General features: G+C 46.2%; 1 protein-coding gene across 1 annotated transcript in view; it reads left to right on the top strand.

The window, feature by feature from the left end:
- Nucleotides 1–5,152: 5,152 nt before the first annotated feature.
- Nucleotides 5,153–26,238, top strand: part of PRPH2 (peripherin 2) — a 74,120-nt gene continuing 53,034 nt past the window's right edge. Inside the window, exon 1 of the mRNA XM_088477532.1 lies at nucleotides 5,153–5,901. Coding sequence (XP_088333658.1) covers nucleotides 5,321–5,901 — 581 coding nt within the window. The 5' untranslated portion in view covers nucleotides 5,153–5,320. The remainder of the gene's footprint in view (nucleotides 5,902–26,238) is intronic.

The following is a 26,238-nucleotide window of genomic DNA, read 5'->3' as shown; positions in this document are numbered from 1 at the left end:
CCAGCTAATAAGCAGACTCTGGTGAGATGGCTACGCATGACTATCTCTCAGATGTACACACAGGCTGATCTTCATGTACCAAGCATGGTGACAGCACATTCTACTCGGTCTGTAGGGCCATCATGGGCATTCAGTCGTGGTGCCTCTGCTGAACAATTGTGCTAGGCTACCACGTGGTCTTCTGTCCACACTTTTCTTAGGTTTTATGCCTTTGATACTTTTGTCTCCCAGGATCCTTCCTTTGGGCGATGAGTTCTCCTTTCTGCTCAGGAGCGTCCCTCACCCTAGGGGAGCTGCTTTAGGATATCACTATGGTATCCCTGTGGATCCCTATGGACCTGAAGAAGAAATATAGAGTTATGGTAGACTTACCTAGATTACTCATATTCTTCAAGGTCCAAAGGGTCCATAGGCTGCCCACCCTGATGAAACTGGCTTCATTGGGTGATTTTCTTTCACTCACAGATTCCCTCATCCCTCATCAGTATTTCTGGTATACAATTACTCTTCCTTCTTCTCTTTCCTTCTCCTGCCTTTAGGCTTGTTAACTAAACTGAAGTCCTATGGCTGGGGGGGCATATATTGAGGACCCAGGACATTCTGGGAGCCAAAGCTTTAATTGTTTTGTGCCTGGTCTTCCAACCCTAATATCCCCATGGTATCCCTGTGGACCCTATGGACCTTAAAAAAAAGGAGTTATCTAGGTAAGTCTACCAAAACTCTATATTTTTTTGCCTGGAATCAACCAGGACATAAAGCACTACCATACCTCTTGCGAGTTGTTCCAGCATTTTAGGGGTTCTCCACACCGCATGCCACTCCAACCAATGCCCATAATTAGTTAGCCCTTCCAACAGGTGACCATGGAAATTATTTGTCCATTAAGTAAACCCAACAGTTTTTAGTGACTGTGGTTTACTATGCGACTAGGAATCCAGTGGCTGTGGCTCTGGCATCCAATGATGCTGAGCATGTTGCTCAGGTTCTCACTGATATTTTCAATCATTTAGGGTTTTCACCAGAAGTAATAACTGATCAAGGGACACAGGGCCTGATTCAGAGCTGAGGGCTCTGACAAAGCGCTCGCTCTGAATCAGGGCCGGCCTTCTGTTTTTTAGAGCGGCCTCCTGGCTGCTCGCATAGCTGTGGGTGACCACCCACAGCTATAGCAAGCGGCCAGGAAGATGGTCGCGATGGTCAAGACCATCATGACCATCGGGCTTGCAACAAGACCCTTGTGGTAGGGTCTCGTTGCCGCAAGCCCTAGAGTGCTTTCGGCTCTGACAGAGCCGAAAGCACTCCCACTGACATCACTTGTGATGTCAGTGGGGCCGGCCCCAGACGGTAGGCGTTCCCATGGAATGCCTCCGTCTGGGCAGCCACGCCCCCGGCCTGCCCACCAAAGGGGGCGTGCTGTCACTCAACATCGACAGCACGCCCCCTTTGGTACGAGACCCAAGCCGTCGCTATCCGGGTCTTGCGCATGCGCACGATGGAGCCGGCTCCGTCATACGCATGCACACTGGGCCACCATCAGCCCCCTTACAAGCGGGTCTGAATCAGGCCCACAGTTTCAAAGGAAGGTACTCCAAACTATATGGAACAAGATTGGGGTGCATCCAGTGTGCACCACTCCATATCATCCACAGACTAATGGACTATGCAAGTGGTTCAATGCTACCCATTTCACCATCAGACCTGGGCACACCACATTAGTGGCTCATCATGTCATAACTGGAGCGGTTCAGACAATTAAGCTACCTTCTTACAGGATGAGGCCCAAAGTGTTGACCATGATCAAGCAAGAGGTTTATGAAAAGCTTAAAATGGGAATCACTGTGCCATCCAGGACCCCATGGGCAGTTGGCGCAGTGTTAATGTCCAAAAAAGGACGGCAGTAGGTGCTTCTGCATAGACTACAGGCGGCTGTACAAAGTGACAGTTACAAATTCATATGCCATTCCCATGCCACAAGTAAATGAACTACTGGACAGGTTGAAAGTAGCCTGCTTTGTGTCCTCTTTGGATCTTAGTAAGGGGTCCTGGCAGATACCCCTTACCAAGAAGGCACAAGAGCAATCTGCATTCACAACATTATTTGGGCTCTTTTAGTCCATTCATATTCCCTTTGGAATGAAGAATACTCCATCCACCACCTTACAGCACAAGTTGGATCACCTACTGACAGTGTACCAAGAATTGCAAAGGGATACCTGGACAATATAGTTATTTCAGAGAAACTTGGTACGAACACCTTATTTATGTGTCTCTGCCTGCTTCCATGTATAGATACTCTCCTATATCTGCCCCACCCCTGTATAAATGTTCTCCCATATCTCCACACCTCAAAATTAATTCACTCCCATACCTGTAGTGTCTGTCTGACAATCATCTTTGCTAATCCAGAGAAAGAGCAGCAGAGCCATGGAGAGGAGAGCTCTCTGCTCTTGTAGTCTCTGAATGCACACAGGACTCCTTTTGACAACAAGTCACAACCCCTTTAGCACTAGTTTCAGAAACTGGAAGGAATGTTACAGCAATCCAATAATTTGCAAACAGCAGTACATTTAACTTACTGCTGCTTATGTACAAACCATTATGTCATCTATAGATGGTGTTGGTGGCATAGTCCCCATTGCTAGCAATGGGAATCCATCAAAGCTTTTCTGGCTTCAGGGAAACCTTTCAGGCTTTACTAAATCTCTAAAGCCAGGTTGAAGCACAGCGTTAAGTTGCAGGCAACACATCAGAGGGCACCACTGAGAAGGAGTCCCCACTGGACCTTGCTGGACAGGTAAGTAATGGTAATATTCTTTAGGCCAGGGCTGGCCCCAATCGGACCAGGCAGCCCAGCCAGACACTGGTTAAAAAAATAAATAAAAAAATTGAAAATAATTCCTGACCCCAAAAGTCTGGCATTCTAGGCAGCTGTATAAAGCTGCCTAATGGTGGTGCCAGGTCTGGATTAGCTACTAATGCCCATGTCGTGTGCTGCTTGATGATACCATATGTACTATATGTCGCCCCAGGATTTTACAATTGCTATATACTAATCCATCACACAATTTACTGTGCACTGATTGGGTAGGGTACAGGATCTTGGCGATCTGAATCCCGGTGCCAGCATCCCAACAGGGTTAGGATACCTATACCTGTCGGTCAATATCCTAACCCACCTTCTCTCTCTAACCCTAACCTTCCCCTCCCTGCTGTCTAAACCTAACCCTCCCCCCCAGTGCCTGAACCTGTTAAGAGCTGAGGGTTAGTCTTGGTTGGACCTAGTTGGTAAACAGCCTTGAGGGCCGATTTAGCTGTAAGTGGTGACGGCCAGAGGACCAAAGGTGTGATGCAGCCAATGGGCTGCTGAAACAGCCTTGAGGGCTGCAGTGACTCATGTGGCAGTGGCCTGAGGGCCTGGAGCAAGATCCTGGTGAATCAGCCTTGAGTGCTGATTTGCCTTGGCTGGTAGTGGCCTGAGGGTCTGGAGCAAGATGCATCCATTGGGTTGGTGAAGCAACCTTCAGGGCTGATTTGCCTTGGCTGGTAGTGGCCTGGAGCAAGATGCAGCCTTTGGGCTGGTGACACAGCCTTGAGGGCTGATTTGCCTTGGCTGGTAGTGGCCTGAGAGCCAGGAGAAAGATGCAGCCTTTGGGCTGGTGATGCAGCCTTGAGGGCTTGTTTGCCTTGGCAAGTTGTGACCTGGGGCCCCAGGGTTAGATGCAGCCTTTGGACTGATGGTGACCCCAAAAGTTCAAAGACGTATCACTGCTACCAATGTCGACGGTGGTGGAAGTTCAAAGATGTAGCGCTGTTACCAATGTTGACGGTGCGCTGCTTTGCACACAGGGAATGCTGAGTGGCTACCAGTGCCGCCGGGATGACACTAGCGACGGTGCACTGGTTTGCGCACTGGGGACGCTAAGTTGCTACCAATGCCACCAGGATGACACTGGCGATGGTGCACAGGATTGTACACTTGGAATCCTGGGTTGCGGCCAATGTCGCCGGGTTGACACAAGCATCTGGGCTATACTGGCGCTTACAGAGGAGGAAGATCACCATGCCGCCTGGATGACATGAGCAGCTTGAGCAGGAGGAATGCAGACTGCGCCACCTGGATGGTACAAACGGCAGTAGACAAACACAGGAACTCGACTGAGAATCGGGAGACTGGAACAACCGGAAGTACGAGAAACTCTATCACCGGTATGAAGTGAAGGATTGGCTGCAATTTAACAGACACAAGGCCCAATCCGAGCACTCCCTGTAAGCCTCCCTAATGACAGACTCCTGCACCTGGCCTGTGCACACAGACAAGATAATTAATTAGTGTGCAGCTGATATTGTACAGAGTCAGAGAGCAATTACTGAACACATGGGATCAGCACACAGACAGGAATGAATGCAGTGTCTCAGTAGCAACTAAAATGATCTGCTTAACCGCAGATCCTAACTGAACCTAACCCTCCCCCCTAGTGCCTAAACCTACACTCACTCCCTGCACCCTAAACCTAACCTTCCCCCCCTTAGTGCCTAACCCTAACCCTCCCCCTAGTTCCTATCCCTAGTACTTACCGTCGTGATGTCGGCGCCGGGATTCTGACAGGTGTCGGGATTCTGGTGCCGGCATTCTAAGCACCAGCATACCGACTGCTGATAATATTACCGCATCCCTGCTGATTCCCTTATCCATTTTATACTGCTATCTATCATCATGGAGAATGGGGTCTTTAAGTGCTAAGGAAAGGAGATGCAATTAGAATGGTAATTCTACCTTTGATTCTTACCTGCCAATTGTACAGCTATGTAAATAAGAATGGAAAAGCACTTTTATGAATTTAATCTAGCTTGATTGCCAGGCTATATTTATCTGGGAAAAGGAATCATACTCTGTGAAAGGAGTAATCCAGTAACCAACAAGACAAGGATTATACTGCTGATTATCAGGTTGGCAGAGATTCCTACAAATGGGATGAAGGTGATTAGAGGTATTTAGATGACGTATGGCACATGTAGGTTTAGTCATCTGAAACTTTCATGTTCCTTCAGTCAGACCAGGCCACCAGAATTAGGTGTAGCTGCTCTCGGCCATCTACCTTTAATGATTGCATGATTATATCACTTTGCTAAACACAACAACAACAACAACAACAACAACAAGCATTTTCTTCCTTCAGTTTTAGGTTAGGATTGTAAGTATGAAAAAACTACCCTCATTTCAGCCACACCTGGGCTGACGGCTGGACCTAAAGGAAAGTTCTTCATCCTGTTAAAGTTCCAGTGAAATTTCAAACAGAACCACAATTTGCATATTGCTAAAATGGCGCTGATGAAAATTACATTTAACCAGAAGAAAAGAGTCAAATTAGCCCAGGGGTTATGGCTCATGAATTGGTGCTGTGTTTTAGCCGCCATCGTCCTTTTCACCATGGGAATTTTCCTGAAAATTGAGCTTCGGAAGCGAAGTGAGGTAATGGATAACTCTGAAAGCCACTTTGTGCCCAATTCTCTCATCTTTATGGGTGCCGTGGCTTGTGCCCTTAACGTCTTCGCTGGAAAAATCTGTTATGATTCACTGGATCCTGGTAAATATTCAAAGTGGAAGCCAATGCTAAAACCTTACCTGGCCTTCTGTCTACTGTTTAACGTCTTCATCTTTTTCATTGCTGTGGTGTGCCTGGTGACCAGGGGGTCTCTGGAGACCACCCTTTCTCATGGGCTAAAGAGCGGGATGCGTTACTACAAGGATACAGACACTCCAGGGAGGTGCTTTATGAAGAAGACTATAGATTTGCTGCAGATCGAGTTCAAATGCTGTGGAAACAATGGATACAGAGATTGGTTTGAGATTCAATGGGTCAGCAACCGGTACCTGGATTTCAGCTCCAAGGAGGTCAAAGAGTGAGTAGAACCTAACTTCTCTATCCTCAGCATAGTCTATGTCTGCAGTCAATACCTTTAAAGTATAGAGGAACATTTGGCAATTATCTGGTCGACCTTGCAATTATCTGGCCTCTGACGGATCGGCAAATAATTGTATAGTGTATGCCCAGCATTACTCTATTCCCAAATCTGAATCCGGCCCGTCATGTATAAAGTGCTAAATGTGTTTAATATAGTAGGTGGGATAGTATGTGAAAAATAATACATTAAACAAAAGTATTTGAAGGGTAGTTTTCACCTAGTAAAGAGCATTTGCTTATTATACACCATTATCCAGTTTATCACTGAATTATTTGAAGCTCATTTAAGACAGTGCATTACGTGAATGCACCAAATTTAAGCAACACTCATAGATTTTCCGCATAGAAATTGCAGAAGCTCCAACAATTTTCATCATCAGATGGAAGACGCTCTGCAGGTTGGGGCAGTCAGTGCTGAGTAAGTGACACATGAATGGGCTTAGTTACATATAAAAATAAATTTTCATTTTGCGGATCAAAATTATTTAAATGACATTCAATAGGAGGAGGATTGAAGGAGAATGTGCATTTAGAGTTGTTTTTTTGTATTGTTTGTTTGTGTGTGGGGGAAGGGGGGTACAACACCCCCCATCCCCCCCACAAAACCCTGATGTTTTACATGTGCATGGGATGGTGGTTTCAGCCTATTTTGGATTGGAATGGGACTCCCAGACCCAGGCACACCTTCATGGAGAAGTACATTTCTAACAAATAAAAACTTTTAAATCTAAAAAGAGATATGTAATAAAGGCCATCCAACATCATCATGACAAATTTAGGACATAAATGAGTCTAAATAAAGTAGTATAATATGAAGAAGACAGAACACTTACAGTAAGTGAAGGGGGTGGTCATGTAGTACCGAGTTCTTTCTCCCACCAAGTACATTCACAGGCAGATCCACAATCCCGCCTAGCGGATTGTATTTCTGGTTTCTATTCTCCTAAAACTGTGTTTGAGGCATGCACCTATGTATGTACAGGGTGAATAAATAAACGCAATTGAAATTCTTTTCATGACTGTATATTTAGCATTATATAATTCCCTGTAATGTGTTATTAGCTACAAAGGATACAATATCATTAACATTGATTTGATTGGTTTCTGCTGTTTCTGGTTGTTTGCAATTGGTAGTGTTTTATGTTACTTTGTATCACAGAGTGTGTTGCAGTGTGTATGAGGGTCTGTATACAAATGAAAAATAAAAATACTGCTTATAATATTCTTGTGTCCCACTTTGGCTATTCAAATGCTGTGACCTAATAAATTGACAGTAATATACAGTAGTACTGTATCACGTTATATAGTACTGTATAAATATACTGTAAGTACATAAGTATATGGCAATCGTTGCATAGGCCACATTCTACATGATCCATTTTAGGGAATGCTGTGTCCTAATACAATGACAGTGATATCCAGTAGTACTGTATCAGATTATATAGTACTGTATCACGTTATATAGTACTGTATAAATATACTGTAGTGACATAATTATATGACAATCGTTGCATAGGCCACATTCTACATGATCCTGCTTAGGGAATGCTGTGTCCTAATACAATGACAGTGATATACAGTAGTACTGTATCAGATTATATAGTACTGTATCAGGTTATATAGTACTGTATAAATTTACTGTAGGTACATACTTATATGGCAATATTTGCATACAGGGCCGCCATCAGGGGGAGATTGCCGGGACTAGAGTCCCGGGCCCGGACTCTTTCAGAATAGGAGGGAGCCCGCGCCCGCTCCTGCTCCTCCCACCGCTGTACATGTATAGCCCGCAGTGGGTGCACTACCCACTCCAGCAAGGGACAGATTCATTTTCAAGCCATGATCCCAATGGGGGCGGAGCCAACATGACAAGCCCCACCCCCATACACCCGCAAATCGTGTCATTGTGGAGGGGCGGGGCATAATGTTGCGAGGTACCCGGGGCCAGCTGCTGTTGCATCAGAGGAAGTAAATATGTATGTGTCTCTGTATGTGTTAGTGTGTATGTATTAAAATAATGTAATATGTGTATGAATGTTAGTGTATATAAGTGTATGTGTTAGTGTGGATGTATGTGTAGGTATGTTAGTGTGTATATACTGTATATTTGTGTATACTGTATATGTGTTAGTGTGTGTATACTGTATATTTGTGTTAATGTGTACATATGTGTATGTAAGTGTTAATGTGTATATACAGTATGTGATATATATATATAATATAAATGTTTGCTATATACTGTATATATATATATATATATATATATACTGTATATGTGTGTATTTAATAAAACCCCCACCCCAAAAAAAATCCTGCGTTTGCCCCATTTCGTTTTTTCCTTTGACACTCAGGGCAGTATTTAATTAGAGGCAAAATCGGCCGTTTTCACAGTCGTTTGCGAATCAGCCATCAGATCAGCCGATATATCGGCCGCAATCAGCCGATTTGCGCACGATTTCGCCAACGACGGCGAGAAACGTCGTTTTTTTGCTGAAAAACTGGAGAAAACTTTTCTCCAGCCAAAGGCAGGCGAAAAAATTAGCAAAATCCCTATTTTTGGGTAAAAGTGTGGGGATTTCTTACAGAACTCTTTGGACAGCCACCCTAATAATAATTTAGCAAAAAAAATTTTTCGTAAGTTGCGTACTTTGGCAAAAAACAGGCGCTGAAATTTCGGTCTAAATTTTTTTTCCCGTGAAAAATGCGTTTAACGTATTGGGTCTGTTATTTCGGAGGGCCATAAGGCTGCGCCAAGTGTTTTAAACATCGCACGTGACTGACGCAGGTGTTTTTTTTTTTTTTCCCGAAAAAAAAAAAAAATTGTCTGAAATTTCAGCAGTCGTTTTTCGCCAAAGTACCCAATTTACGGATTATTTTTTGCCAAAGTATCTTTAGGGGAGCTGTCCAAAGGGTTCTGTAAGAAATCCCCAAATTTTTACACAAAAATAGGGATTTTGCACATCTTCCACCTTTTTAAAAATGGAGAAAAGTTTTCTCAAGTTTTACATGAAAAATCGGCGATAAATTATTGAATATGACCCTCAGCTGGAAGAAGGAGGAGCCACGGCACGCGAGGAGCAGCACCAGCCAGACCTGGAGGAGAAGGAGCATTCTTCAAGAAGATCAGGTAAGTCATGACTCACAAGACTTAGCAGTAGTGCGGGAAGGGGGCCCAGGGGCCCTACCTATTTTATCAGTCCCGGGCCACACAATTTCTGATGGCAGCCCTGTTTGCATAGGCCACATTCTACATGATCCTGCTTAGGGAATGCTGTGTAAGCAGCAGACATGCTGCTAGGTTATAAATAGCATCAAGCTGGCTGATTAGCTCACTATTATCCATGTTTAAGGATTGGGAGCTACAACTTGAACCAATAGGAAATACACACAATGCAGAGCAGTGACCACCTACTGTGATAATATAGAGAAAGTCTTTTAACCCTTCACTATAGAAAGAAGAGTTTACTGGGAGTCACTTCACTAAGCCGTCCACATACCGGTTATTTACATTACAATATCACCAATACAGTGTGTGACATTAATTCATGTAATATGGATGTGTGTGCTCCTGGTTGGGTTGAGCACAAGGAATGTTTACATTTGCTGGCTATATTCTTTACATGCTGAGAAACAATAGACTATTTGTGTTCATACCCCACTACAGCCAGTGTTGGATAGAATTATCTGTTCCCAATCATGTTTATTGTTTATATATAGGATAATTAGCCCCCTCACTAATTCCATATACTGTCCCTTGATTGATTCTAAATCAACTCGCACTTTACTCTTATAAATCTTACTCACCTTAGTCGTTTCACAACATGAAATACATAAAACGCCCACAGCAGGGGAATAACTAGGTATTTGAAGGCCCCATAGCAAAAAGTGTTAGGGGCCCTTATGTGGTGAAAAAAGTATATAACATATAACACATGTAACTTGGACTCTGGGCCAGGCTTGCCAACCCTCCCGATTTGGCCGGGAGCCTCCAGAATATCGGGTGCCACTCCCAGGCCCCCGGAAAGGCAGGCAAGCCTCCCGGCATCCACCAACCCTCCCGACCTCCCCCCAGTATAAACTAGAAATCCCCACAGCGGGGGGGGCGGTGACTCAATTTGCAGTGATTGCGTCATCGTGGCCCCGCCCCCTGCTTCACAATGCCAAAAATAACAGCATTGTGAAGAGGGGGGTGGGGCCACAATGACGCGGTTGTGTTGCCCTGCCCCCAGCTCCACCCCCAATGTGTCATAACTGACCGGACACGCCCCCTGATGTTAGCCGACAATCTGCTCCCTCCCAGAAGGAGGGAGCTGATTGTCGACAATTATGCTCTGGGCCCCATAGAAGCTGCACCCCTTCCACCCATGATAGTTATGGAATCAGCATGGCCGGCGGTTCTAATCCCGACAGCCAAAGCCCGGCAGGGATGAGGGTCCCGAAGCTAGAAAGGTAAGTATAAACTAACCTATTTTTACCCCCTAACCCTAACCCTCCTTTAGGGGTGCCTAACCCCCCTCTAAGTGCCTAAACCTAACCCCCCCTTCCCTGCTGCCTAACCCTAAGTCTCCCAGGGGGGGGGGCACCTAACCCTAACCTCCCCCCGGGGGTGCCTAACCCTAACCCCCCCCTTCCCCTAGCCTAACCCTAACCTCCCAGGGGTGGGTGCCTAACCCTAAGTCCCCCCTGGGAGCCCCTAACCTAACCCCCCTCCCCCCGTGGATATCCGCGCCCGGCTTACCTTCGGTCGGTAAGCCAGGTGTTGGGCTCCCGGCGTAGGTCTAATAACAGGCGTGTACCTTGCCGGCATTAGACAGTCGGGATTTCGTCCGTTGGCTTCCCGACTGCTTCCCATAGTTACGCCTCTATATCATATTTTTAAAACAATTATTTCATTTTTATCATTTAATAACTTCTCATAATTAATAACTAATTATATGCCTTTAAATAACATACTTGTTATACACACTGGAAATATACCTTTAAATCATTAGGATAATTCTATTTAAGTGTAACCCTGGTTATGGTGTTATTAAATAGTATTGTAATACCAAAAGAATAAAGAACCTATCCTGAGCTAATCCATATGCTGGGCATACACTATACAATTATCTGTCAGATATCTGTCCAATCTGGCTGGTTGGAATGAAAATCTGGTAATGTATGGGAGCAAATGACAATCGTCCATATGGTCTTAAACAATGGAAAATGGGCAAAAATGATTCGGCAAATTGGTTAAATTCATTTGATTTAACCAATTTGCTGGATTACAATTTTTGTGTGTTTTCCAGTATTTGTGAGCAAATAGTTGATTTTCATTGACTCCCATACATTTCCAGATTTTCATTCCAACAAGCCAGATTGGACAGATATCTGACAGATAATTGTATAGTGTATGCCCAGCATTAGTGCCTACACCCAAGTCTAGGAATGTGTGCTCTATGAAGTGGACTTGGGGGCACTGCAAGTTGTGAATGCCAATGGCATACTTAGATAAATATATCAGTTTACCTGGACTACTAAGGGCTCCTTGTGGTTTCTTTTGCACATTAACAAAACAATGCTTGGTGGGACATAAATATTATAAATCTGGATCTTTCCTCCGCCTATGGGGTATACGAGTTTTTAGAAGTGGAGATGTTGCCCATAGCAACCAATCAGATTTAACGAGCACCTTCTAGAAGATAATAGCTAGTATCTGATTGGTTGCTATGGGTGATAACTATATAACACTGTATAATACATAAGCTGATACCACTATCCTCTACATTTAATTATTCCATCTCGATTAAATATCTACAGTAAAACAACAATACATAAATCACCATCCACAATACCAACACTTGTTTTTACAGCTAATTGAAACTACCATAAGCAACACATGTTGAATGCTGCCTATATCACATATACCACCACAGAACTAAGGGGCCCATTTATCAACAAGTTTTATCATACACAATGGGCAGTATCCAATTGTTCTCGCGGTCCGGATCTCCCGTCTAAAGTGCCGTGAGATCGCGGGGCGCTAGTCAGTTATTACTGCTTTTCACGCTGCCGTTTGGGCACCCAAACAGGTCTCTTTTCACCCATTTCAGCTTGCACCTCCCTGGGTCTGCGAGCTGAAATGGAGCGCTGGCAGCTGATCGCGCCCGACAGGAGCAACAATTGAATAGCTCCTGTCGGGCGCGTAAGAGAGCGATACAATTGAATACCGCCCAGTGGGGTAGATGTATTATAGCGGCACTTAACATGCCGCTATAAATCTTCCCGCTTCGCCTCTTTATCGAGGCGAAGCAGGAAGCACTACCGATGAGATGTATAAACATCTCATCGGCTGGAGAGGGGGAGCGTTAACTCCCCCCTCCGGCGCTACCCGCTAGAGACAGCAGCGCATCAGCCTAGTGCTGATGCGCTGTGTCTCTGTCCCGGCCGGCTCCACTGAGCATGCGCGGGATCTCGCAAGTATCGCGAGATCCCCGCGTGGAGCCGGCAGCCGCCGCAGCAGGGACAGCGCTGTCCCTGCTGTGGGGATAGGCTAGCGCCAGGCTGTAGCTGTCGATAACGACAGCTACAGCCGGCCGAACGGTCATGCGTTATGACCGTTCGTACATGGCCCTGCCGTCGGTGCTGCTATCTTGTAGATAGCAGCGCCAATAATGACAGGGGTGCAGACCCCGATCATACATCGGGGAGAAGCGGTATCAGCGCACATAACGTGCGTTGATACCGTCTCTGGGCTTCGTACATCTCCCCCAATGGGCGGAATTCAATTATTTTCATCCCCTATCGCGCCCGACGGAGCTATTCTATTCTTGCTCCTGTCGGGCGCGATCAGCTGCCAAGTGCTACATTTCAGCTCGCAGCCCCTGGGGGATGAGAGCTGAAATGTGCGAAAAGTGACATGTTTGGGCGCCCAAACATCACTTTTCGCGATCGCGCCCTGCACTTTGGTCGGGGTTAGCCGATTTACGCGGCTAAACCCGACCACTTTGGGTGCGATCAGCGTGAAAAGCTGGCACAATTGAATAGCGGCCCGCGATCTCCTGTCACTTTAGACGGGAGATGCGGGCCGCGAAAACAATTGAATTCCGCCCAATGAGTGATAAAACTCCTTGTGCATGATAAAGGTGCTCCAGCCAATCAGCTCCCAACTGTCTTCTGTTTGAAAAATGACAGTTTGGAGCTGATTGGCTGGAGCAGCATTTATCACACACAACGGGCGGAATTCAATTGATTTCGCGGCCCGCATCTCCCGTCTAAAGTGACAGGAGATCGTGGGCCGCTATTCAATTGTGCCAGAATTTCACGCTGATCGCGCCCATAGAGGTCAGGTTTAGCCGCATAAAGCAGCTAAACCCGACCAAAGTGCTGGGCACGATCGCCCAAAGTGCTGGGCGCCCAAACATGTCACTTTTCGCACATTTCAGCTCTCATCCCCCAGGTGCTGCGAGCTGAAATGTAGCGCTTGGCAGCTGATCGCGCCCGACAGGAGCAAGAATAGAATAGCTCCGTCGGGCGCGATAGGGGATGAAAAGAATTGAATTCCGCCCAACAAGTTTTATCACTCCCTGCTTATTTTAAAACTCATTGATAAATGAAGCCCTAAATACTAAAACTACAATATACAGAATATACTATACAAATTACCACAGACAAACTACCACATAATTACATACTAACCATTATCATTACCATTAAAGTAGGGGTGTGCACCGGCCACTTTTCGTGTTTTGTGTTTTGGTTTTGGATCTGGATCTTTCTTCGTGTTTTGGATCTGGATTGGTTTTGCCAAAACCACCCTTGCGTGTTTTGGGTTCTGGGTTTTGTGTTTTGGATCTGTATTTTTTTGAAAAAAAGCATAAAAACAGCTAAAATCACAGAATTTGTAGGTTTTTCTGCTCCTATGCTATTATTAACCTCAATAACCTTAATTTCCACTCATTTCCAGTCTATTCTGAATACCTCACACCTCACAATAGTGTTTTTATGTCCAAAAGGTTGCACCGAGGTAGCTGGATGACTATGCTAAGCGACACAAGTGGGCGGCACAAACACGTGACCCATCTAGGCGTGAAACTGCAGTGGCAGACAGGATGGCATTGAAAAACTAGGCCCCAAACTGTACATAATGCAAAGAAAAAAAAGAGGTGCAAGATGGAATTGTCCTTGGGCCCTCCCACCCACCCTTATGTTGTATAAACAGGACATGCACACTTTAACAAACCAATCATTTCAGCGCCAGGGTCTGCCACACAACTGTGGCTGAAATGATTGGTTCGTTTGGGCCCCCACAAAACAAGCTGGCAATTTATCTGTCCCTGCACAAACTGGCTCTACGGAGGCAAGATTTCATCCTCATCCTCCTCATCCACCGATTCCTCACCCTCTTCAGTGTGTACATCCTCATCCTCACAGAGTATTAATTCGTCCCTGCTGGAACCACAGGTCCCTCTGTACGTTCTGGAGGCTGGTCTCCCTGGAAGAGTTGATAATTCATTTTATGAACATCATCTTCTCCACATTTTGTGGAAGCAACCTCCTACGCCTTTCGCTGACAAGGTTCCCGGCTGCACTAAACACTCTTTCGGAGTACACACTGGAGGGGGGGCAACTCAGGTAAAATAGAGCCAGTTTGTACAGGGACCTCCAAATTGCTTCTTTTTCCTGCCAGTACAGGTACGGACTGTCTGACATGCCTACTTGGATGCTGTCACCGATGTAATCCTTTAACAGACAGACGCACGCTTGTCGCTGCTGCTTTGAGGATTCAAGTGCGGCTACAGCCCACACAATTCACAAAGACAGAAAAAAAAAAGAATATTTTTATTGTTTGTGGAGCACACTTTGAGGGTTACACCACCCTTTAACAGACAGACGCACGCTTGTCGCTGCTGCTTTGAGGATGCAAGTGCGGCTACAGCCCACACAATTCACAAAGACAGAAAAAAGAAGAAGAATATTTTAATTGTTTGTGTAGAACACTTTGAGGTGTCACCACCCTTTAACAGACAGACGCACGCTTGTCGCTGCTGCTTTAAGGATGCAGGTGCGGCTACAGCCCACACATTTCACAAAGACAAAAAAAAAAAGAACAATATTTTAATTGTTTGTGTAGCACACTTTGAGGGTGTCACCACCCTTTAACAGACAGACGCACGCTTGTCGCTGCTGCTTTAAGGATGCAGGTGCGGCTACAGCCCACACAATTCACAAAGACAGAAAAAAAAAGAACAATATTTTAATTGTTTGTGTAGCACACTTTGAGGGTGTCACCACCCTTTAACAGACAGACGCACGCTTGTCGCTGCTGCTTTGAGGATGCAGGTGGAATCTAGACGGGATTTGGAACCGAGGACACACTACCTCCATCAATTGTCTAAATCCCACTGCACTAATGTCGGATACCGGACGCACGTCTAACACCAACATAGCAGTCAAGGCCTCAGTTATACGTTTTGCTTCAGGATGACTGCTGTCGTACTTCATCCTCATCGCTAGGGACTGTTGGAGGGTCAATTGTTTAGTAAAAGTAGTGATGTTCCTACTTCCTCTCTGGGATGATGAACAACTCCCAGCAGCAGCAACAGCACTAGGAGGAAGTGGTTCTTGATCTTTCCCTATTTTATTTTTATCGGAGAAAGTTTGGTCCTCCATTTATGTTATATTGATATATATACGTGCGGCTAAAGCGCACACAAACACAGAAAATATTATTTTATTTTTGCTGGAGAGTAGTGCACTTTGTGGGTTACACCACCCTTTAAGAAATGAGCCAGCCGGCTCTTTACTTATGGGACACAGGCGCACGCTTGGCGCTGCTCCTTTGTTGATGCACGTGCAGCCACAGTGCACACAATTCACAAACACAGAAAATAATTTTTTTTTTGGTTTGGACTGGAGTGTACTTTCGGGGGTTACAGCACCCTTAACGGTCAAGCCAGCCGGCCCTTTACTTATGACACAGGCGCACGCTTGGCACTACTTTGTTGATGCACGTGCGGCTACTGCGCACACAATTCACAAACACAGAAAATATTTTTTTTTTGGTTTGGACTGGAGTGTACTTTCGGGGGTTACAGCACCCTTAACGGTCAAGCCAGCCGGCCCTTTACTTATGACACAGGCGCACGCTTGGCACTACTTTGTTGATGCACGTGCGGCTACTGCGCACACAATTCACAAACACAGAAAATAATTTTTTTTTTGGTTTGGACTGGAGTGTACTTTCGGGGGTTACAGCACCCTTAACGGTCAAGCCAGCCGGCCCTTTACTTATGACACAGGCGCACGCTTGGCACTACTTTGTTGATGCACGTGCGGCTACTGCGCACACAATTCACAAACACAGAAAATAATTTTTTTTTTGGTTTGGACTGGAGTGTACTTTCGGGGGTTACAGCACCCTTAACGGTCAAGCCAGCTGGCCCTTTACTTATGACACAGGCGCACGCTTGGCACTACTTTGTTGATGCACGTGCAGCTACTGCGCACACAATTCACAAACACAGAAAATAATTTTTTTTTTGGTTTGGACTGGAGTGTACTTTCGGGGGTTACAGCACCCTTAACGGTCAAGCCAGCCGGCCCTTTACTTATGACACAGGCGCACGCTTGGCACTACTTTGTTGATGCACGTGCGGCTACTGCGCACACAATTCACAAACACAGAAAATAATTTTTTTTTTGGTTTGGACTGGAGTGTACTTTCGGGGGTTACAGCACCCTTAACGGTCAAGCCAGCCGGCCCTTTACTTATGACACAGGCGCACGCTTGGCACTACTTTGTTGATGCACGTGCGGCTACTGCGCACACAATTCACAAACACAGAAAAATTTTTTTTTGGTTTGGACTGGAGTGTACTTTCGGGGCTTACAGCACCCTTAACGGTCAAGCCAGCCGGCCCTTTACTTATGACACAGGCGCACGCTTGGCACTACTTTGTTGATGCACGTGCGGCTACTGCGCACACAATTCACAAACACAGAAAATAATTTTTTTTTTGGTTTGGACTGGAGTGTACTTTCGGGGGTTACAGCACCCTTAACGGTCAAGCCAGCCGGCCCTTTACTTATGACACAGGCGCACGCTTGGCACTACTTTGTTGATGCACGTGCGGCTACTGCGCACACAATTCACAAACACAGAAAATAATTTTTTTTTTGGTTTGGACTGGAGTGTACTTTCGGGGGTTACAGCACCCTTAACGGTCAAGCCAGCTGGCCCTTTACTTATGACACAGGCGCACGCTTGGCACTACTTTGTTGATGCACGTGCGGCTACTGCGCACACAATTCACAAACACAGAAAATAATTTTTTTTTTGGTTTGGACTGGAGTGTACTTTCGGGGGTTACAGCACCCTTAACGGTCAAGCCAGCCGGCCCTTTACTTATGACACAGGCGCACGCTTGGCACTACTTTGTTGATGCACGTGCGGCTACTGCGCACACAATTCACAAACACAGAAAATATATTATTTTTTTAGCACTTGGGGGGAGCACCCCTGATGGACAGAGCACCCCCTGGACAACACTGCAGCACTCCTTTAGGACTGGGACACTGCACAGGACTTTGGAGTGGACACAGCCCCTATGGAGAACTGACTGCACAACACAGTCCAGCCAGCCCCTATGGACTTTGAAGTAGTGGACACAGCCCCTATTAACAACAGCAGCACAGCACAACACAGCCAGCCCCTATGGACTTTGAAGTAGTGGACAACAGCAGCACTACACTACACTACACTACACGACACAGCCCTAACTCCCACCCTCCCTCTTCACTGTCCACAGCCGAGTGAGAAAATGGCGCCGATGTGGGTACCTTATATAGGATCCAAAACCCGCGAGACTCGGAAGGCGGGATGATGACGTTTTGCCTCGATTTCAGATCCGAGTCAGGCGGGAAAAGTCGAGCCTGATTCGGATCGGACTCGGATCGGGGGGGCTCGGGGGGGTTCGGATTTCAGAAATCCGAACCCGCTCACCCCTACATTAAAGCTACCTGTTCCATTATCTGGCCATGTGTGGGTTACCAAACAGAAACTAGAGATCTGATACTTCATGTGAGTCCAGGCCCATAGTCTGTGAGTGAGAGCGTGTGTGCTTACACATGGGTGTGACCACCGACCAGCCCGGGAAGTGGTTAGAACATCGGGGTCTGTTCATGAAGCAGAAAAGAGCACTGTTTAGCTGAAATCAGGGCTCTTCTCTGCTTTGTGCTATTCATGGAGCAGGTTTACCATGGAGAAGTGTATTACTTTTCCAGCGGCACCCCTGCTCCATGCCTGCATCGCATCAACATATTTTTGTATGATGAGTGTGATTCATAAAGGAATGGAAAGCTTAGCTGTGGTACAGATTCGTCATCTGAGTATGGCGTTATCTGCACTGCAAGACAAACAGAGCGCTGTCTGCCCGGCACCCGGTGATGGCTCCGCCCCCTTTTCCCAACATCCATTGCAGCAGGTCTGACCTAACCTGCTTCTCTCTGACGCCGGCACATGCGCAGTGATAATATAGACATATCGAGCACCCGATATGTCTGTATTCTCACTGGGTAAAGGGATCGTGGAGGGGCTGGACAGCGCCCGAAGATGCCGGACAGGTAAGTCTACATGAATGGCTACTAAACTTCATTATATATCGCATCAGTAACCACTTCATGTTCTACATGAATAGACCCCCCTATTGTCTACTGGGGATGCAGTCAGGAAGCCAACGGTCTAAATGCCGACCACTGGCTTCCTGACTGTCTAATCCAGGTGGGGGTCCAATGACAGGCATCGAGATCCCGACGCCTGTCATTTTACCTACGCTGGGAGCCGGCCACCCAGCATACCGATCGACGGTAAGCCAGGCGCCGGGCTAAGACAGCCGCGGGGGGAGGGTTAGGTTAGGGGCCCCCGGGAGGGACTTAGGGTAAGGCACCCCCCCGGGAGGGTTTTGGTTAGGCTAGGGGAAGGGGGACATAAAGACCTTAGCTTTTGTGACCACTTCCTGCCTGGGGCTTGGATACCCACTCCCAGCACATTCAAACTCACACACAGGACTTTAGACGAAATCGGTATGAAACACCGCCTTTAGTTAGACGGTTTCCCGGACATCAGCATTTTGACTGTATCCCTCCTATGAAATAGTCAAGCATTATAACCATATTTTAGGGAATACTTACCTGAGCTATATCCTGAATCTTGATGTCCAGAGAGTGATCCTGTAAAGAGACAACGAAAAGAAAACACTATTCACTTTACTAGGCTAACATATTCTTGCTATTACAATATTACTCACTAGGGTGCAATATATATATTTATTTCTGACCAAACACCTAGGGTTTTCCTTGGTTTACCCTATCTCCTAGTACGGGTAGATAAAATAACTATGGTGGAGGCACTGATCACGATAACCGGTAAATAGAGTTACAAATATATAAAATGTCCCTTGCTATAAAATAATTTTGTTTGCAAGATATTGTTCTCTGTTATATTCAGTTTGATTTTGGATAGCTCCCTTTTGAGCACATCAGGAACTTTACAGAAAGTAGATCTGTAAAAAGAACAAAATAGTCATAATATTGTCTCATATATCTTTATATAAAAGATAAGAGTGTGTATGATAAAATAAATATATTTGTGATATGTAAATCTGCCTGGTTTTATTAGGTATTAACTGCTAATAGGACATCGCCAGTTGGCTTTAAATATCACTTTTATTTTTTGTGTAAGATACAGTTTTACTGTATTGGTTACTATATAAGTAATGGGCACCAAAATTGGAGTTTAATGAGTTAACAAGGCCCTAGCAGGTCGAAAATGTGCTCTTTGCTGGTACCACCCTCTGAACATGTGACATCATAATGTCACAATTGGGGAGGGGCTACCGGATGAAGGCGCCGTAAAGCCTGGGGTGTCCTAAGCAGGGGCATATTTATAGTTGGTGCAGGGTGTGCGGGGCACATGGGCCCCTGGGTCCAGGGGGGACCTGCACCGCACACCCTGTACCCATAAAACGTACCTCTCCAGAGTCCCACGTCAGCTCCGGTGTCTGCACCTGTAAAAACGGCTGGAAAATGGCCGCCGCGGCCATTTTCCTGTTGTTTGCGCACGCGCAATACAGGGAAAATGGCTGCCGCAGTAATTTTCCCCGTGACCTGTGCATACGCTATAGACTCTGGGCACACTTTAGTGCCCAGAGTCTAGAAGTGCGGCGCTGGCCGTGCACCACTGAGTGCGCAGCCGGCCGCCGGACGGAGAGGAGGGAGCCTGTGTCGGAGACTCTAGAAACGCCTTTGGTCCTAAGAATGCATCGGGTGGCTCTGCAGTGGCTTGTCATCTCTTGGGACAAATTCAGCACCCAGAGCATTCAAAGGATGCTCTGAGTCATAGTTGCCTACTCTCCAGGAAACCTTCTTGAGGCTAATGATTTTTTGGGTAGCCCCCTGCACCCCCTAGCAAATTAAGCAGAACGGGGAGAATCTTACTGGGAATCTGCGGATCTGCGAGGAGGGGACCGGGCCTAATGACGTGATTCTATGATATTCATGTCATTTGTCCCCACCTTTATTTAAAATAATATGTGCAATTTGCAGTATTTTGTCATGCAGGGCGCAAATACATGAATAGTCCGCCCCCGCCCCCATCACCGCCCAACTGCTTCTCCTCTCTGGGCTTCTTCCGGAGAGGCAATTTAAAAGGTGGCTCTGCAGCGTCTTACCGACAAGTAGGCCCGCCAAGAGCCGTAGCGGGCCCGGGTAAAAGGCGGCGTGACCTAATCATGGAAGGTGTGGCCACGCCCCCTCGGTAAAAAAGGTAACATTTTGGGGAGGGGGCGCTCTGATCGCTTCCCCCACAGACATAGGAGACTGCTGTGGCTGCTTCTTAGCAGCCATGAGCAGTCTCCCAGTGCAGCCCAGCACACAGCAGCGTGTGCTGGGCAGCTGTGATGTAAGAGGGAGGGGAAAGTGGTGCCAGACCTGGGCTCCCGCCAGCAAGCCCGGGCCTGGGTAATTAGTACCCACCCACCCCCTCTCGGCGCCCCTGCCAACAAGACAGGGAGAAACTGGCTTTCTAGGCTGCAGTTTGCCATTCTAGCAAGCAGGTGCCACGTGGCAGCAACGTTGTCATCCTCTAGGCCCTGTAGCCTGGGCGGCAGCACTGCTCGCTCACGCCTAGTAGCTGCCCTGGGGCAATAAGTATCAGCAACTGGGCTGGCCAAAGAGTCACAATTATGCCTCCTAACATGGTGTGGCCACAAACTATTAAGCAACACACTGCCGTGAAGAGTCCTGAAGTTCACAACATGGTGTGCCCACTACCACATTTAAAAAAAACAAAAAGGCCTTAATTTTAGTTCATGTCACTAAACTTGAACCATTTTAAAATTGTATAGCTGGTTGCAGAATTTATCATCCCATAGATTTGTGTATATATACTAGAGATGAGCAGTTTGGATATGGAAAAATCCAACAGAACCGAGTTTTGGGGTATTGAGTCAAACAGCGGCATGGCTCAGTTCCTCCCGCCAAATTCTGATCTCAAAACTAGGAAAATCATCATTTACCTGGAAATGCTGGATCAGGCGTGTTTTGTATTCCATATAATTCCCTCCCTCGTGATCTCAGATGCCATTTTAGATAGGAGAGTGCAAAGACAGTTGTTGGATGTCGCTGAGCTGCAATAGTGGCCATTGAAGAGAGTTGTAGCAGGCTGGAGTGGGTGAAAAAGATGGCATCCTTATTCTGTGTGTCTGTGAGGATCAGGCACTATAACAAGCAATCTGCAATACAGGCTCCTCCTGTGTATGTATGAAAGTGAGCTGCACCTTACAATTGTTAGGCTTAGGCACCACTAGGGGGGGTTAGGCACCCCCCCCCGGGAGGGTTAGGTGTAGGGTGCGAGGAGGGAGGGATAGGTTTAGGCACTTGGGGATAGGTTAGGGTTAGGCACTCCTAAGGGAGGGATAGGGTTGAGGGGGGGAGGGGGGAGGGTTAGGGTACTTACCTTCAGCTGTCAGGATTTCCACCCGCAGACCTGCCGCTGTTGATTTTTGATCTAGCCGCCGGCATTACATACTGATTCTGTATATACGTGTACATTAGTGGCAGTACTGTGATTGCAAGATTAGCTGACCGCAAACTACTGTGCCGTGTCTGAGTGAGCTGCACCCCAAAGAAGACCTCTTTTGCTGGCTTAAAAAAAAAAAGTCAAGTCTTTTAATTCAGAGATATTCAAAGGAAGATTATGTGTGTTTGAGTTGCAGTGTATATTACTGTACTTACTGGGTGTTTTTGACTCTGGCAGCCAAATTAACAAAAGCTGAAATAAGAAATTTTTTTCTGGTTTAAACAAAAAAATGTCAAGTCTTTTAATTTAATTGAGTTATTTCAAGGGAAGATTGTGTGTGTGTTTAATAGGCAGTGTATATCTGCCAGGAAGAGCTCAGCCGCACCCTAAAATAATAAGAGCTGAAGTAAAGCATCTTTTTCTGCTTTAAAAATAATTCTCAAGTATTTTGATAAAACTGCATGGTAAAGGTAATCGTCCCTCATTTCCCTATCATTTCCCTATCTCATTACACGTTCACCTAGTGTGGTGGCAGTTACAACTTCAACTACAGTAGCTTTACTCCTGTCCTGGTGTAACTCAATCATAAATGAGTCAATAGAAGATTAGGAGCAACCTCAGGGCTGTACCTAGGGTGTGCGAGCAAGCGCAGGGCTCTGAGGGCGGCACCTTCACTGCCCCCCGGCACTCTTACAGCACTGCTAAATTGCAATGCTTTTCTGCAGGTGTGTGCAAAGGGTTGTAATACTGCACAGACCTGTCCGCTTTACTTAAATCAGGTTCTGCTCCCTCTTCCTTATTAGAGGTCCCTGCTCTCCTCCCCGCCTCTCATCATCAGCTGCTCCTCCTTTTGTGGGCTGGACCTCTGCTGCAGGGATGGTTCACAGCCTGGGACCACTTCTTCACCGAGACCCCTGGCATCACCTCTGATGGGCAACACTGTTCTCCGGAACACAGACCTCCTGCAGCCACCTTAGCACAGTGCGCTCTGTCAGCCGCAGCTCCCAGCAACAGCTTCCTCCAACTTGTAAGGTAAACAGCACAGTCCTCTTAAGTAGCGGCGGCCTCCTCTTATATAGTGCCCTCTACGAGCTGCTTCCTTCCCACCTTCAGCCCGAGACACTATTGGCACCAGTATGCGGTGATTCTAGTCTCACTGGTGCTTGAGGCTTCTGGAGAGTTTTGCCCTCAGCTAAACTGCCACCAATGCATGTATGGCAGCTTGAAGACTCCTACACATTTCCCCATCATAAATAAAGAAGCTAATTTTCACTAATGATATAATTTACTCCCAATGTCATCAAATACAATCCAGGCCACAGCCCTATACATACAGATATAATTATACTTTCTGAGCACACATCTGTATACTACATTTTCCTTATCCACATGTTTACCTATGAGAACCCTGATTAGGGGTTACAGTGACAAAACCAATCCAGTTGACTATCTCGCCGGAGATGAACAATGGTCTTTGTGGCACAGGGCACCAATATGTCTAGTTACGGCTCTGAGCAACCCAGTACTAGTACTGGCAGTCATAGTACTTCATCAACATCTACTTTTAAAATAGGTGAAGGGGTAAGAAGAAGATGTAAGAAAGGGCACTCCAATTCTAAACAATGTTTGACAACACTATGTAACAATTTTTTGTCCTTGGGTAGTAAGTGCTGTTTCTTAATTGCTTATGTCTCAAAAGGTTTGGGTACGGGATGCTGGCGCTCAGGATCCTGGCAGTCAAAATCCCAATGCCGGCATCCCAACAGGGTTAGGATACCAACACCTATCGGCAGGGGCATCTTAAGAGAGGAGGGAGCCCGTGTGCACTCTCCGTGCGGGGCCCCCTCCTCTCTCCCCGGTGGCCGGCAGCCAACTGACGTGGCTAGCCAGCCACCAGAGCCTTAGTTTACTCCGGGCAAAAGAGTGTGCCCGGAGTCTACTGCGCATGCGCAGAAACCAGAAAAATGGCCGCGGCAGCAATTTTCCAGTGTTCTAAGCAGCGCAGACACCCAACGTGGGACCACGGACAGGAAAGTCTAAAATAATATGGGTGCAGTGTGTGTGGTGCAGAGCCCCCCCTGGACCTGGGGGCCCGCGTGCTCCACACACACTGCACCCATTATAGATACACCACTGCCTATCGGATAAATATCCTAACCTTACCCCTAACACTTGAAAATTAAAATATACAGTTGCACAAACATGACCACTAGAGTAGCTTTTTGAGATTTACGATTATACATTATAGATGTGTTCTGCTACATCTTTGGCCATCGCACCATGCAATTACCCGCAGCAGTATACGCTATGGCGTACACTGCAATCACACCATGCATTCCTATCTCGGCGTGGATGCAAACTCAGTGCACTTATCCGCTCGTGGGCACACATCTCGCGCCGTGCATGGCAGCAAAGATATAGCAGGCCACATCTGTACATCACTTTCACAAATCAGCCCCCAGTTGTAGTCTCCCATCACGTTCTAGTTGTACTGTCCTTGATAGCAGCGTTCAAACTCCAGTATATCCTGGTGGAAGCACTCGCCTTGCTCCTCCGAGTACGCTTCTATGTTCTCCTTGTATTTCTCAAGATGAGCATCAAGAATATGGAATTTGAGGGACATCCTGCTCTCCAATGTGCCAAAGTTCTTTACCAAAGTCTCAACCATCTCCACGTAGATTTTTCCCTTGTGATTGCCCAGAAAGCCCCGAACCACTGCAATAAAGCTGGTCCAGGCAGCTTCTTCCTTCTGAGCGAGTATTTTGGGGAATTCCTTGCACTGCAGGTCTTCTTAATCTGTGGTCCCACAAAAACGCCAGCTTTGACCTTTACATTTAACCATTGACAGCTTAGGGAAGAAGTCTTGAAGGTACTTGAAGGCTGCCGAATCCTTATCTAGAGCTCTAACAAATTGTTTCATAAGGCTCAACTTGATGTGTAGTGGGGGCATCAGCACCTTTCCTGAGTCCACCAAAGACTCTTACTTGAAGCTATTCATCCCTACTCAGAGCTCTGTAGACTGTGGACAGTGTCGTATTTTGTAGTGCACCTTGGTGTCCCATCTGTCCCAAAGGCAAAGAAAACAGGGAAACTTGGAAGGGATGTAGCTGAATGCTCTGTCCTGACAGCAGCTGTGGTATACACCCAGCTAATTCCCGGTGAGCTTATCATTCACGCAGACTTCCAGCAATATGAAGCAGCATTTGGAGGTACAGTCAGTATTATTGGGCTCCCCTCTGGTGGAGTTGGACTGCTCTGCAGCCCCCACGTTGCAATTGCACTGAAGTATCAGAAATGTCCTGGAATAAAAGAACATTTGAAAATATCTCTGACCAAGTCCCAAAAGCATAGTTTGTGGAGAATAATTGCCATTTTCTATACTTTTGGGGCATAGACAATTAGGAAATAACACTCAAAACACAAGGACAAAAAAAAAGATTAAATGTTTTAATAAAACATCACCTCTAACTATGAAGAGTAAAATTGCCAACATACCATACACCACACGCAGTAACAAGGTAAGGCTCAGACCATGGCTTTATTTCCAAGTTGAGGTCCTGCTACTGCTCTTTTATGCACCCAAAAGCCAGGGCCAAACACAGGCATATTCTGTAACCTCTCTATCTCTGAGTCTAGATATGTCACCTCTAAAACAGGCAAATGAGTGCACAAAAAGAACACTAAGGCTGAAGAACAAATTGTGTGTTCACAAACTTCACATATTCCTGAAGAGAGTCTAAGGGTGTTCACAAGTGCTATGTATGAGTCTGACATTTCTGATTCTGACACTGTAATCATAGAGAAGCCTCCTTCCACCACCTCTGCAAATGTGAGGATGAGTAGTAGTAAAAGTAATGATGATGGTTTAAACATAGAAATTGAGGTTGCTACCTTGGTACTTGTAAATGTGCAACAGGGTGAGAGTGATAATTGTATCTGACACTATTAGGGATGCTGAGGATGATGATGAATGTGTTGGAAAATAAAAAGTTGATAAAAGTCAGGAGGATGATGTTGTTTGTGTCAAAATAAGTAATCCACCTCTGGCAGCAGTTCATGCCAATCATAAGAAGCAAAAGACCAAAATAAACACCTTTTCCAAGTAGAAATATTTTTAACAAAATCCTGAAATCATTTGTTAAGGCATCTGTAGTTCCAAAGTAGGTAGAGGTAGAGACATTAACTATCTAGGTTTCTCCTCCATCTTACATCATTTGC

This window comes from Taudactylus pleione, unplaced genomic scaffold (genome assembly GCF_031769625.1).
Source record: "Taudactylus pleione unplaced genomic scaffold, aTauple2 ptg000201l, whole genome shotgun sequence".
NCBI classification, from domain to species: Eukaryota; Metazoa; Chordata; class Amphibia; order Anura; family Myobatrachidae; genus Taudactylus; species Taudactylus pleione.
This window is presented reverse-complemented; position numbering and strand designations above follow the sequence as displayed.